Source organism: Pieris rapae, chromosome 1, assembly GCF_905147795.1.
Source record: "Pieris rapae chromosome 1, ilPieRapa1.1, whole genome shotgun sequence".
NCBI classification, from domain to species: Eukaryota; Metazoa; Arthropoda; class Insecta; order Lepidoptera; family Pieridae; genus Pieris; species Pieris rapae.
In genome coordinates, this window is record NC_059509.1 from 10,893,270 (window position 1) to 10,908,299 (window position 15,030).

The following is a 15,030-nucleotide window of genomic DNA, read 5'->3' on the forward strand; positions in this document are numbered from 1 at the left end:
AACAAAACGCAAATTCCCCAAGATATTCTTAAAAAAATAAGCAAAAAAGATATGTACTCATTTAAATTGAAAAAGTTCGAAGGCGAACAACCTTCTCCTTCCACGGCGGCTTCAGCGTCAGTACAACGAGAAGCAGAAACAGCAGTAGAGACAGATGATAGTGAAAATGATTGGATGTAGTGTGAAATAATTGTTATAATTATTGGCTGATTCAAGCAATTATTATCATATTAAACCAAAATTAAACAATTTTATCTCTTTTTTGTCATGTTTAAAAAAATAGCACTGTTTTTGATATTTTTTATCAATCTAGTACTATTTGAGATGTCATTTAGCACCTATCTAAGATATCGAGTTGGCAACACTGCATGTATTGTGAATTGTCACTAAATTGTCTTTATAAACTTGTTGGTTGTTGTTTTCAACTTTTCAGTTTTTGTGGTTGATAAATATTTGGTGATATCTAAAATAGTGAATAATTATATATTTCATCGATGTCGTGATAAGCTAACACTATCACAGAAATTCATTTAAGTCAATCCTTGCATTATTGTTGTAGTGAATGGAACTATTTTTGACGTTAAATTATGCCGCCTAAAACCAGAGGAAGTAAGACACTAAAAGTATCTAAAGAAAATTTGGGGCTTACAAATAGAGCTAATCATAAAGCGTTAGAAAATACAAGAAAGTCTCAAAGAAAAGTGCTATCTGATAAAACAAACTCTGCTTCGGATGACAATGCCAACTCGTCCCCATTAAAGAATGTTGAGAAATACAAACTTGAAGAGACTGTACAAGAAAAGCCTCGACGCAAAAGAAAACTGCCAGCGAGATATCTTGAAAACCAAGCTTTGGTTAGTCTAAGCAACAGCAAAAATGAACAAATTTCTCCTACCTTAAAATCTGTCAAGTTAAAGACTAAGAAAAAATTACCTATTAAAAAAGATATCAAACAAAAATCTCCTTTTAAAACCACCTCAAAAATCTTACTAAATAGCATATTGAAATCACGTCCAAAAAGAGTTTGTAGAATACCACCAAAATTAGAAGGTCACTCAGTTAGCCCTATAAAATATATTCCATTGCAACCACTGAGTACCAGTACTCCTGTTGCAAATAAAACTGGTAAAAAAACTGCAAAAAATAAAAACATTTCACTTGTAAAAACACCCAGTCCTGTATTTAACAATGTTAGAAACCAACCCATACTAAAACTGAATAATAAGAAAAAAGGAGCTTCTGCAGCTGATACAAATAACAATGGCAAGAAGCAACAACAGATTGATAAGTGTTTTCTAAAACAAATACAGTCTGGTAAATCTAAAAAGACTCCATTGAATTCTTTTAGAGTATTCGATGACATTAAAAAGTCTCAAAAAAGAAATTCTGATAAGAAAGATCCATATGAGTTTACATTTGATCCAGATGAGGAACCACCTCAGAAAAAAAAGAAGAAACGTCTTGCTAAGCCAAGACAGACAAAACCTAAAACAGCCATCAAGGGTGCTTATGAGAAAAATTTAGCTAAAGCTTTAGCTACATTAAAGAATACTTTGGCAATGAAGACTCAAAGTGATAGAGATGTTCAAGTACTTAACTCACATGCTGCAATGAATGTGAATGATGGTAGTAATAAAAATGATGCTATTTTAAAAACACAAGTAAATGAGATTAATAATAGTATCCCATGTGCAAATAATTATAATTCTATAAGAATTGAAGATATTGCTATGGACTTACAAGAAGCTGATCACACTTTAGACTATTCACCTGTGAATTCACCACAACATAGTGTACCCAAAGTGGTGGCAGAAAATGTGTCAGGAAATGAAAAGGACCCTTTGAATCTGAGAGATAGTTTAAGTTTCTTTGATGATCATCCGGTAGCCAGTAGTAGTATGAATGCATCAATTAGACACCCCAATGCTAGTCCTTGGAGAATAGAATTTGGTAGCTTACCAATTAAATGGCCAGTTAATGCCTATGTTAAGCCAAACATGACACCAGCTGTTGAAACTTCTTACATAAACTTTAATGACTCAAAAAAGAAGCATGTTTATACAAACATTGTACCTATAAATGACACATTGCCACAGGAAACAAGCCTCAAACAAACAAGCATTATTTCATTTATAAAGGAAGTTGCTGAACGAAATGCTAAGAAGAAAATGAAGTTGACTCCAGTAAAGTCAAATTCATTGTTTGAAGATATCTCTAATAAATCTATAAATGTTAGTCCAACAAAAAGTTCATCAAAGAATAATTCAAAAGAAAGTAATTGTGGTCATGTTGATGTCATTGATGAGAATGTAGATAATTCAAAAACACCAAAAAAATGTAATTCTACAAGGTGTGGGACATTCTTTGGTTTTGACGACACTGAGGAAGATCAGGAGAATGTTTCTCCGCTTAAAATAAACAAGAGACAAGCATTAAGACCACGAAAGAAGGTTCTGCAGGAAATTAATAATGTAAATGGACCATCCAGGGCTATCATACCAGTTTCAGTGAAATCTAAGCTAATACTTAATTCAGATCCTTTAAACAGTGATTTTGAAGATCCTAAATTGGGGCTAGAGCCGCCACTATTTCCTCAAAAGCAAACTCTTCATGTTAATGGTGAAATAACTAATTTGAATGTTGTAGACGAAGACTCAAATTCTGTACATTTATTTGAAGATATTGATCTTATTCATCATTACCATCAGGTATGACTTGCTTATAAGATTTTGTAATTAGGTTAGCCTTATAAAAGTTAGTGAGAATTAATAGTAAAACTAAATCTACTGCGTGTACAAGAACAAAGTATAAATATCATATTCAGAATAATTTTTACACATACTAAAAAGATATAAATAAAAATAATAAACCATTGCTTCAGTTGAAACCAAAAATCTCAAGTATAATATTGTAGTTAGATTTCAAATTTTATGTTTATAATTTCAGCCACCTCGAAAAAGTTATGGAAAAGCAAAAAAAGTGACATTCCGTCAGAATTCTGCCACTGATAGTGATGTTTCTAATGACGACGAGCAGGTCTCCGACAAAGAAGATAATCTTGATGATTTATCATTCAAATTACCTAGCACTAAGCCGAAAAGGGTGCATAAGAAAAAGTTAACAAAGAAGCAAAAAATATCAAAAAAAGAGGTAATTAGTTTTTTTTTTAACCAACTTAAAATACCAAAATGCTTATAAAGGTGATTAAATTTTTAAAAGCAGGAAGCCTGTAAAGCCTGGGAAAGTATTTTGACCATAAGCTTTGACAACAATTATGAATAACTTAACTGTTATTATTATGATGAATATTACAGTTAAGTATTTGGTTGATTATGCGGTTTTTTGATTATTAAACAAGCTGAATTAATCATTTTCTTTGCATATAAACAATATCTTATTAATTTTAAAAGAAAATTCAATCTGTCTAAGCAATCATGCTTATATTTGGCCTGCATAGATGATATGATTTATTTGAAATGTAAATATAATTAAAAATACTTTATAAATATAATAATAATAAATGTTCTTACAGGAGCAGGAATTGGAAAACTGGGCTACTGGATTCAACTCAATGTGTGAAGATGTTGAAGAATTCGATCTGATAGTTGAATAGTCATTATAAGCTATAAGATTTTAAGCTTTATATTAAAGATATAGCCCTAAGGATTGAATTATGGTTTGGCTGTTATAAACGACATTTCAATTTATAAACATACTATGATCCTCAAACAATTAAACATTTAATAATAATTATTATGTCGTAGATATTGGAAGCTTATTACTATATTAAACCAACAATCTAAGAAAATGTTCTATAGATTTTATTTAAATTATGGGATTATTAATTAGGTTAAGTTAAACTAATTTACTAAGCGAGGGACCAATAACAAATAAGTGCAGTTTAACTGGAATCGATTATTTTTATCATGACGTCAGGGTATCATTTTTAATTCATACAATTATAAACTCAAAGAAAATACTCTGTTGGCCCAGACAAATTATAAAATCACAAAATTATTTAATTGGATAATATGAATAGCCATTTAATGATTTATTTTATTTAGGTTTTTTAGCAATTTATTTAGGATTATTTTTATTTTAGATAAAAGCTAATAGCGTAGCATCTACTCCATAGTTAAAAACTATGGAGTAGATGCTACGTCATTTATTTATTTGACATTTTTCTTAGTTCTAAATATAATTAAGTATACTCGTGAATGTTATTTAAGACATAATATTTTTCAGATGAGTGAGTTTTTATAAAGATTTTTGTATATAGCTATAACTATTTTATTTGCATGACAAACATTTGTTTTAAGTTTTAAATGATTGAAATTATTATGAGAATTAAGGTATGTAACTTGGGATTTTAATAAATATATTTCGTAAGCAGTGGTATTTATTTACTGAAAAACTTGTGGATAAATCTCGCGATTAGCGCCATCTGTAGCGTCAAATTAGTATTAAAAGTAATCAAGAAATTAATCCTTCCACAGTCAAATTCTCAAATCAAAGAATGTTTCACAAAAATAAAGAAATTGTTAAACAATTAATTTCAGCATCGTTTTTTGTATTTAAGGAAAAATCAGCGCTGTTAAAGGTCTCTAGTTTAGAGCTAAAGGGATTAATATTTATATGAGAAAAGAGTATTACTAATTTTGTTGTAGTAACTAAAACTAGATGGCGCGAATATAAATTTCACAAAACTTTTCATAAAAAAATATAGATGGCAATGCAAGTACTGCTCCAGGCCAGGCTAACTAACGTTCTCTGAAAAATTGGACATTAATAATAATGAACGTTTTCGAATGCGTCAAGAGTTAAGGATCCATATTTTGTGGTTGTCTTTATTATTATATTTTTGGTTAAAGTACAATGTATGTGTCATATTCTATAATACTAGGGTCTTGTTCTATAATATGTTTTGGTTTTCGTTCATTTCATTTGTAGTATTTACAGTAGGCTATCGGCATTAAGCCTGTAAATTGCAGTTTTAAATATGTATGAGACTCAGACAGATCCCTCAGTTGGAATATTTCTGAAGCAAATATTTTTACTTTCCGAGAAATTAGTGATCACTTATGAATTGTAGCTCTCTTGGAAGTATATAGAGTGATAATACATAATAAAAATAATATAGCCACTCCAATGCCATACTATGAAAATTACAATTCAGACGTTTTTAAGTTCAGTTATTATACACTTAGCCTATGCTATTGTTAATTCCATTATTTCTTATCGAATTCCTGCAGTATGGACCCCTTTCGGGTGAAAGCCTCCCTTTTGTATTTGGATCTGTTCCTAGATTCCATGGATGGCCCCATTTCTCCCGAGAAATCTTTATGTCTAATCGATCGATTTCCTGGTCTTTCCATGTTCATGTGGTCCCCAGAGGGCGGTGGTAGTGGTGGAGGGGCCATCTTTTGTATGTTCTCTTTGCAATATGATAATTAAAATAATACATAAGTACTGAACAAATACACGCAGATCAAATAGATAACCTCCCTTCTTTGAAGTCAGTTAAAATTATACATGAAATATTCTGATGGAATTTTTAATGAAATTTATGTCATACGTGTGAAATTATTTTTGTATATAATGAAAAGAGAGTATTTGTTTAAAGCATATTTTACGTTGTGTTTGTAAGTGTTTAGTTTAATTATCTAAATATGCAAGGTACCCGCGACATCTCCTACGCATTAAAATAGATAGAACTCCAAGTACCTATTTATTTTTTTCCACCAAAGTTTATTGAAATATATTTAGTACTAAGTATACAAGCGCTCTGAAAAAAATCTATTTTAATATCATTCATTTATTGGCTCAAATGGCGTTCACGGTGGGAAAGTACAAGAATGTATGATTTAGTTCCTATAAGGATTTTTTAAATGTTATCAGAGTATTTAACCGGTTTTAATTTTAAACTAGTCTAGAAATAGTTCGTTTCAACAAGTAACGATTATGTTTCGTCGGGAAAATCGCTAAATCTACTGTCCATATTGTGAATTACAGTCTTTCTTTATTATTATAATTATCATATATGTATTTGTAGAATAACATCACATCATACTATAGAAACGTTTATAAAAGGAAGGAAAAGTTTCTAATTCATCCCGCAAAAGCTTAATTAAAATTGAAAAACGTAATCCGTAAAACAAAGAGTATCCGACTGGGCCCTAATGTGATGCCTGACGATATTAAAATGATTGCTCTTTGGCAAATATGGTGGGCGGCTGAATTATACAGCAAAAGCAAATATTACCCTCGCAAACATTCGTCCCGAGAGAGCTAGCTAGTTCGCGCACTCAAAATTAAAAGCACACAATGAAAATACTGTACTGAACCCCTACTAGATACCTATGTCGCGAAAGTGAGTGCCTACTTCAACCTCTCTCTTAACACTACGCGCACTTTGCATTGTTGTCAATGAAAACAGTCGCCGAAGTGTTTTTTTGTTTATGAACTCTTCGATGTTGCCACTCGAAAATAAATAGCGGCGTTAACGAGCAATATACCCTAACAAGCTGTTACGTTTTATAACAATCGTTTGTTTGCTATTGTTCCGAAATTGCTGAATATATCTGCTTTTAGATCGACTTGATAATAATTTACGTACCCGATTAATTGCCTTACAGATAGAATAACGCTACGTCATGAGTTAAGTTTGGATACAAGGTAGCGATATGAAAGACGGCTCTATATTTACTTGTCTAAGATACTAACTGAAGTCGCGAAAGTAAACCTTGCAAACCAATGGTAATATATATTGGTTTATAATTACTGAATAATATATCTGTTAATAATTCTAACAAAAGAGAGTCAACAATTTGACTGTTCTAGTCATTTAATTAAAGACCGGCCGCGTACCGGCCTGGCCGAGTTGGGAATATTACCGCAATTCTCGGTCAACATTCACAAAATTGACACGTCAAATATTTGTAACTTCGTCCAGGGACCACGTTAGACTGCAAACAGAATCGTGTCTGGTCCACCCTTAATTTCCAATGTTTCTACTCTGCGATTCCGATAAACCAATTTCAGTTTTAATCTCCTGAAATCTGAGTTGAAATTAGTTCGGAGTGTCCGACTATGGAGCCGCTTGTCAAAACAAAATGGCGCTGACTATGTTTGAATTGGACCGTATCAGTCGCGGAGGAGATTCATTTTGTCGCCTTGCTTAAGATCGCGCCCGAGTCGCCTACATATTGTCTCAGTACACACGGTGAGTGTGTGTTGGGCTTGCATTTAAAGCTGGCTACAAATTTGTTGTTTCAGTACAAATACTATGATGATATTGTTTGCGGTTCGACTTTACGTTCGATCGAGGAGTTTACTCGACGTAGTCTAACAATGTAGCCACTCAAAACAAATAAATTCATTAAGACAATCACTACTTTATTACTTGCTTTTAGCAAACACTGCGTTTTGATTTGTAAATTAGGATAAGATTTCACTTTCAACGTAAACCGACAGATTCTGTTTGGTCTCCAAATTTGCTTTTGATTAAAAATACGTTTATGAAGTAAATATTATAAACTTTTAAATAGGAGCATACTTGACAAATATTGTATTGTTAACATTGGCAGGGTAAATATTAAATAATATTATGTGTTCAGGTAAATAATACTGTCGCTAGCCAGTGCGCAGTCTACCTGATGCTCAGAGTTGCCATTATCATAAACCAAACATGTCAATATTTGTCCACACAAACAAGGGCGTAATTTTTAAATAAATTGTGGCATTTCGCGAAATTGTTTCGCAAATAGATTGTGGGCGACGCTCGCGCGATTGTGTGACCAACTTTTTTTCATTTGGTTCCATGTCGCGAGCTAAGCAAATGGAGGGCGGTCGGATGTCCACAGTTTCTGATCTATTCTTTGCTGACCACGGTTTTGTTGAATCAATTAATAAAACGATTTAACCCCGTTTGCGGAAAATGTTCGTAGTCAGCGGGTTTATTTAAATGTCAGCTAGCCTTCTTCAACATCGCAACAATTGAATTGAATTTTTCTTAGTTAAATATCGACAGTATGCAAGCACCGGTGGTAACATATTGTATTCAAACTAATGACATATACAAATTAATAATTAATAAACAACTCTAAATTCTTATTTACTGTAAGCAGGGTTGTAGAAAAGAACGGGAAGAGCTGGCTAAAGACCCTCTGCCAATCTGTTTAATTTGTTTAATCGCCAACTACTTTTTTATGCAGTGAGAACAAAATGTAAACCCAATAACATCAAATCAAAATCATTTAATAATTTAAGTAACACAATGTAGGGTACATTACATATGAACGTCAAAAAGAAATACATATTAAATGCTTGTAATTTAACATTGACTGCCAGTTCCCAAATCAAGGGCGTAGAACGGAAGAGAAGAACTGGCTAATAAACTCTCCGCTCATTTTAATCGACAAGTTTTTCGTTTTACACAAAGTTTGTAAGAAGCTACAAACATAACACCACGTTCTACATGAGATCTTATCTAATTAATAATAATTAAATAATGTAAAAACAAAGATTTGTCCTCTATCAGCAGGAGGCATGGTGAAATAGGCGCACTCACTGGCATTGTCGTGGAAACAACACGCAAATACATAGTCGACATACATAATCCTAAACCAGCTGCCCACTGAAGTATAAGCCCTTTAAGAAAAGAGCGTAACATTTCTAAAAAGGCCGGCAACACACTCATTTCTACGCCGAGATCCTTACCATCGACCCCCGGCGCATTAAGCATAAGCATGTCACTAGGCATAATAAATTCTTGAACAAAAAATTTACTGAAATTATTATTTCTTGTTCTAAATTTAAAAATTTCTCTCTAGATCCGTATTGATTAGCTTAGTTTCAAAAAATAGAAGAGATCGCTTTCAAGCCTCCACAGATTATCCCCTCTCGTTCCATCAGGGGTTATAAATTTCTTACCTCACCAATATTCTTATCGCCTAACGCAGACTCAGGTGACGACAGATGTGTGGATATTATTTACTTAGGTTGTATCCGTCCCATACAATTGGAACAGATTATCGTACACGCCAGGCCCCCTGAACTTAACAATTTTTATTTAAAGTTTGACGTTGTCTCTTTGATTGTCTATGCCATTACTCTCTACAGATGACTTAGCGGGAATTTTATGGTGTTAGCCAATGAATTAATTACAAGGCCGGCCTTAGCATCACGTGACCCCGTGTTATTGATTAAAAAAAAGACGTTTTCATGACTGACTGGCTGATTAGGTCGAAATTACTTACGCAGAACTTTAAACGACGGAAAATTGTTAGGCCATAAACGCTACCACCTTCTTCAATTAATTATAATAGGTAATATGAGGTAAACGGCGGGTTGGTAGAAGGAAAAAATATTGTCTTTATAACGTAAGAGAAAGGAGAGTTGCTGCATCTGGCTCGGCGCAAGATACTTCACGATATTACCAAAGCTCCAACTATTTAGGAAATAAAGATTATTAAGAGATAGAGATTGACATGACGGCACTGGTTTTTCTATATTAATCTATGCTTATTTATTCCTAGTTAAAATGTGGAGTTTAGCGTGCAACTCTTATCCCTGAGGTCGTAGGTTCGATCCCTGACTGGACTTTCTTTCACATTTAACATTCGCTCGAACGGTGAAGGAAAACATCGTGATTAAATCTGGTTGCCTTAGATTCAAACAGATGAGGGCGTGCCTGAGGAAAAGATCTGATCACATATTCCTATTAGATTGACAAATGAATATAAAACAGATACATAAATCTGAGGGCCAGACATAGGTTGTATATGTATATGTTTTTTTTGTAATGTATATACTAAGTTTATTGATCTTATCGAAATAATCTGGCAAAGTTGTAGAAAGCTAGTCCCCTAGACAATGTTTCCAGGGCGATCGTGATTAAGTAAGCTTACGAATAATCTGTGTTGACCTCAGTTCTCCTTCTATGAGAATACGTAATTTTTGCTTACACGGCACAGAATTTTGGATTTAAAATGACATTGACACTATGATTTCCTTCAACGTGCCAGTGTTAATTGCGAGAATTGAAATCACGCTCAGTAGATATGAGTCTTTTACCCTTGGGACATTGGTTATATAGATGTGTGATATATCTTAACGTTTTCCAAACATATAAATATTGTGTGCAAATATCCAGAAGTCATTGCGTGCATTAACCTGTCCTTTCGTAGGTGACTTTTCGTATTTATCGATTACATAGGACGCACCCATTTCAGTCGTGGATGAGCTTTTTAAAGTGAATTTTTTGAGTAAATATGAACAATCATTATTTGTATTAATAATTATTTCAAGTTGGTGGGATGGAGTTGTTGTTGTTGTTGGACCTCAAAACTCCGGTTCACAATTGGGAGCGGGAAGCACTGGTCACTCATACTGCCAGCTGCTTGCAAGCGCGCTGCCGGTATTTTCAGAATTGGTACGCTCTTTCCTTGAAAGACTCAAGTCAAATTGGTTCGGAAATACTTTGCCAGCTGGTTCCACATAGTACAAGTATTCTATTCTATTATGCAATAACTTCCTAATTGAAATATAATTATGGACAAATATATATTTCTTTGTTAATAGTCGCCAATTAATGTATAACATAAAACCTCTCGGTCCTACCTCTATACTTAGGACTAAACCTATATCAGAAAAACGCCTATTCAGGTTGATATATTCGGTAGTGGACTGATCCGTATTCGGCATTGCTAAGCAAAAATTAGGAGAAAGGTATACGCCAGCATTTTCCAATTCATAAAGTGTAACAGGCTCAAGTGGTTAGGAGATGTACACCGAATGGCGACCGACAGAACTCCAAGGTCCTTACTAAACTTACAATGCGATGGCAAGAGGTGGACTGAGGCTGCGTACTTGAGGAGGCTGCCTTGTGGGCCCATATAAACATCGATTATGATGATTATAAATTACTATATGTGTAATATTTTTGTATATAAGTCATTTCAAACTAAAATATTCAATTTAATTTAAAAATATTTTTTATATAATTTATATTCACTGTAATTTAATTTAATTCGACTTAGGGTCCATCAAGAAAAGAGCGTACCAATTCTTAAAAGGCCGGCAACGCACTCGCGAGCCCTCTGGCATTGAGAGTGTCCATGGGCGGCGGTATCACTTAACACCAGGTGAGCCTCCTGCCCGTTTGCCCCCTGTTCTATAAAAAAAATGTTAAATATGTATTTATATACATTGTAACATATACAGGTTTAACGTACTTGAAATTTGTTACGCTAATTTAGCTGAAGAGATTAGTAGTGACATCCGTGAGGTCGTAGGTTCGATTTACGGACTGTGCACCAATGGACTTTCATTCTATGTACGCATTAACATTCCCTGTGTGCATTAACATTGTGAGGCTTAGACCCAAAAAGTCAACGGCGTGTCACAGGAGGCTGTTCACCTACTAGCCTTTAAGATTGACAAATAATAATGAAATCAGATTAAGTCCAGAACAGGATCACACACCAGTGATTTTAATATAGCTGAAGACTTTGCTTATACTAGGAAGTAGCTCAATTATGGAGAAAACCTATAGGCTTACTTATAAATAAACGCATAAACGTAATATTTATAACTAGTAAATCCTTCAACAAGGTTCAATTTAGTGTTCCAAGAATTCGTCGGGCAGACCTTCGTATGGAAATATTTTAAGATACGAGCGAGCCGAAGTTTGCTTAGCGATAAGCGTTGCGGCGGATGTAATGTTTACATATCATATACATATACAGGTATAATATATTGCACTACACGTAACAAAGAGATGTTGTTTTCTGTCTTTACTGATCATCAAAATGTCACTTACGTTTCGTCTCTGTATCTGTCGCGTCCTATACCTAAGCTCTTTGATCTTTGTTAAAGGCTGCTAAAGTAATTTTGAAAGTAAGAAAAATATTCAGAGCTACTAATCTAGCAGTAAATGACGTACCTGGCATCCCTATTGATCCCTGGAATTCCGATCCGAAATCCAGATTGAAAACAATCTGAGATCAGACCGTGACCGTTGATCGATCTCCTATCTGCATCCCAATAACAAAACCCTACAAAGACAATCCATTAAGGCATAAAGGCAACAAGCAGAATGAAATCTCTTCGCTGTTTACAGTCATATTTGATAATCAATATAAACCAAATAAAGTAAATAAAACCTTACAATTAATATTAAAATATACATGTCTATATTTAAAATAATAAATAGCTTTTTAATTACATATTTTAAAAATTGGTGTAAGTTAAAATCTTAAGATAGGATATTGGCACATTTGAACTGTCGTTTTCATACAATCTATCCACATACACCGATCCGACCTACCATGGATTGTATGGCTATTACAATTCGTGGATTGGTTATTAGTGCACTTTTAGCAATATTTTGATTAAGATCTCAGACGGTCATAAATATCAATACCGTTAGGTATATATTTGCATAGATTGCAGAGGCAATATTGTGTAAGTTATGTATTTAATAAGATTTTTTGGACATTATAGCATTGGATTAGTACTGTAAGGATAGCGTTTCTGTTGTGAATAAATAAATATGTTTTGCCAACTAAGCCCTACCCTTATACCTTCAATTTAACTTCTAGTTAATGTTTCAAAGTTAATTTCAGGCATGACGTCTGCACGGTACCTACTGTAGTGCCAAATATATTGTCAAAATTATCGATGTCCACAGTTAGTTTGCCGTCGGCACGCAGTAGGTAACTGAATAATTCATAGATTCGTGTGCACACACCAAGTGCTACTGCCGTTTTTGTTTTCTGTTCCCAACCGGGCGTGGTGTGTGGTTATGTAAATTATGCGAAATTTTCTTAAGTCAAATATAACGCTTACCAGCTTTACCGGTACTCGTTGGTAATTAATGCTTAAAGTTTAACTGGAGTTAAGTAGACATTTTTATGTCTTGTTTTAATTCATCTTAAGCTTATATAATTAAAAATCGGAATATTAATACATATGGAATGACGTCCGTCATCATCGGACGTCAAGGAAAAATACAAAATACCATCCTTGACGTACGTGATTCCACAACTGAGCGTTTTTAAGGAAAGCACGCCGCGCACCACCCTATGTGGAACCAGCTGATGTATTTCCGAACCAAATCGCTTAGGGTCCTTCAATAAAAGGGCCTACTATTTCATAAAAGGCCGGCAACGCACTCGCGAGCTGGTAGTGCGAGTGTTCATGGGTGGCGGTATAACTTAACATCAGGTGAGCCTCCTGCCCGTTTGCCTAGGTATAAAAAAATCTACTAGGTTTGTTAAGAAAGTAACACTGTCAAGAACCACCTGAGATGTCAATGAAACATCTCAGGTGGTTCATCAAGGCACACTCAACAAAACAGTCCCATTCCTCCATCGTAAAGCCGTAAATCCTCGATTATTTAAGGATCTAAGAAGCCTGCTATCACCCTGAAAGGATTTCAAAGCTTTTAATTAGTGAACATAAATGTCTCTATTTAGACATCTATGAACATGGACATCGGAGGCCGCAACCAATGTATATGGTCTGAACTAAACTGACCTTATAACTACGATGTATTATTAACAACTTATAACTTTTAAGTTAGACTGTATTATCACGTATCGTAGAATCAATGCAATATCGATTCAAAGTTTGAACTGCGTAGACCTTCGAATGAAAATCCATGCAGTTCGACTGTCGTATATAAAGTAAATTCAAGCTCTTTTATTTTAGCTAGAACACGTAATACCTGGACTCTACTATGTTAGAATCTAATATAAATTACTATCACAAGGATCGGCCATTAATTCGTAATTAACATCAATAAATGTCACGATAAATCGGCTTGTGCCAAGATGGCGGCCGTCACATGACCGCGATGCGTTTTTAATTGCAATCATTCCGTGTTTTATGTTGTTTGCACACTTTCTATGTTTGCATTGGCTCGTTTATTTATGGGTTTTTATGGTCGGTGGGAATGTTGGGGCATTAAGGCTTACGTGGGTACCGGGGTAACGATTATTTCTCGCCTTTCCTCATTAAAGGCTTATCCGGCCTAATTTTGTTAGCCAATGTAATGCGCATTATTGGAAACTTTGTTTTAGATATTGTTCTAAACTGTTTTAGTTTTACTCAATCAAATAAACTGTACACAAGAAGGTTTTATACCTTTATAAACAGGCGTTTCATACTTTTTGGTGGAATATATGATATGGGATTTTATAAATTATTTCATTGACAAAAATTCAAAAAATTCAAAATTCAAAATTTATTTATTCATGTAGGTAAACTCTAAACTCTCCGCCACTCTTTTTAATCGCCAAGTTTTTTTTACACAATGCTTGTAAGGAGCTAGTCAAGTCGTACTCAGAATGGTTACTTAAGTAAAGTTAGTTATAGTTCACCATAGACTGTTCACATAACCAAAACCTAACATGTTTTTTAATAGGGCATGTTTTTTTATAGAACAGGGGGCAAACGGGCAGGAGGCTCACCTGATGTTAAGCGATACCGCAGCCCATGGACACTCTCAATGCCAGAGGGCTCGCGAGTGCGTTGCTGGCCTTTAAAGAATTAGTAAGCTCTTTTCTTGAAGGACCCTAAGTCGAATTAATTCGGAAATACTTCAGTCGGCAGCTGGTTCCACAAAGTGGTGGTGCGCGGCAAAAACTGCCTAGAAGAACGCGCAGTTGTGGAACGGTGAACGCCGAATTGAATTTCATTAAATTGTTTATTGAAATTCACCAGTATACATACATATATACATTTAACATACCATTAAATATATCTCAACAACCAATACTGCCGTTATAAAAGCTACTAACTGAATCACAAAGACATAATGTTGTGTACTGTTGCGGCGACTTCAAAAACATCTAAAAGCGAGGTAAAGTGGCTCTAAAATCATCACGTATTACCCAATACTTAATCTACTTAGGGCTGAATACTGTTGAGGATTAACTAGTATGTTTGCACATTGGCAAACTTGTTTTACATAAATTGTGGATTCGCCCCGCTTAAGCCTCAACTTCGAAGGTAAACGTATAGTGT

At 34.2% G+C, this 15,030-nt stretch overlaps 1 protein-coding gene across 1 annotated transcript; it reads left to right on the forward strand.

Moving 5' to 3' along the window:
- The first annotated feature begins 394 nt into the window (after positions 1-394).
- LOC110994278 lies at positions 395-4,384 on the forward strand. The gene is made up of 3 exons (XM_022260825.2): positions 395-2,708; positions 2,947-3,150; positions 3,533-4,384. Exons 1-3 carry the CDS (start codon positions 588-590, stop codon positions 3,611-3,613), a joined length of 2,406 nt encoding a protein of 801 aa, XP_022116517.2. The 5' UTR covers positions 395-587; the 3' UTR covers positions 3,614-4,384.
- Positions 4,385-15,030: the final 10,646 nt, after the last annotated feature.

Excerpts from the sequence above, each read along its gene's own strand:
- LOC110994278 (XM_022260825.2), top strand. The coding sequence starts at position 588 with ATGCCGCCTAAAACCAGAGGAAGTAAGACACTAAAAGTATCTAAAGAA. Across the intron at positions 2,709-2,946 it reads TTATTCATCATTACCATCAG|CCACCTCGAAAAAGTTATGG; the intron begins GTATGACTTGCT and ends TTATAATTTCAG. Across the intron at positions 3,151-3,532 it reads AAAAAATATCAAAAAAAGAG|GAGCAGGAATTGGAAAACTG; the intron begins GTAATTAGTTTT and ends ATGTTCTTACAG.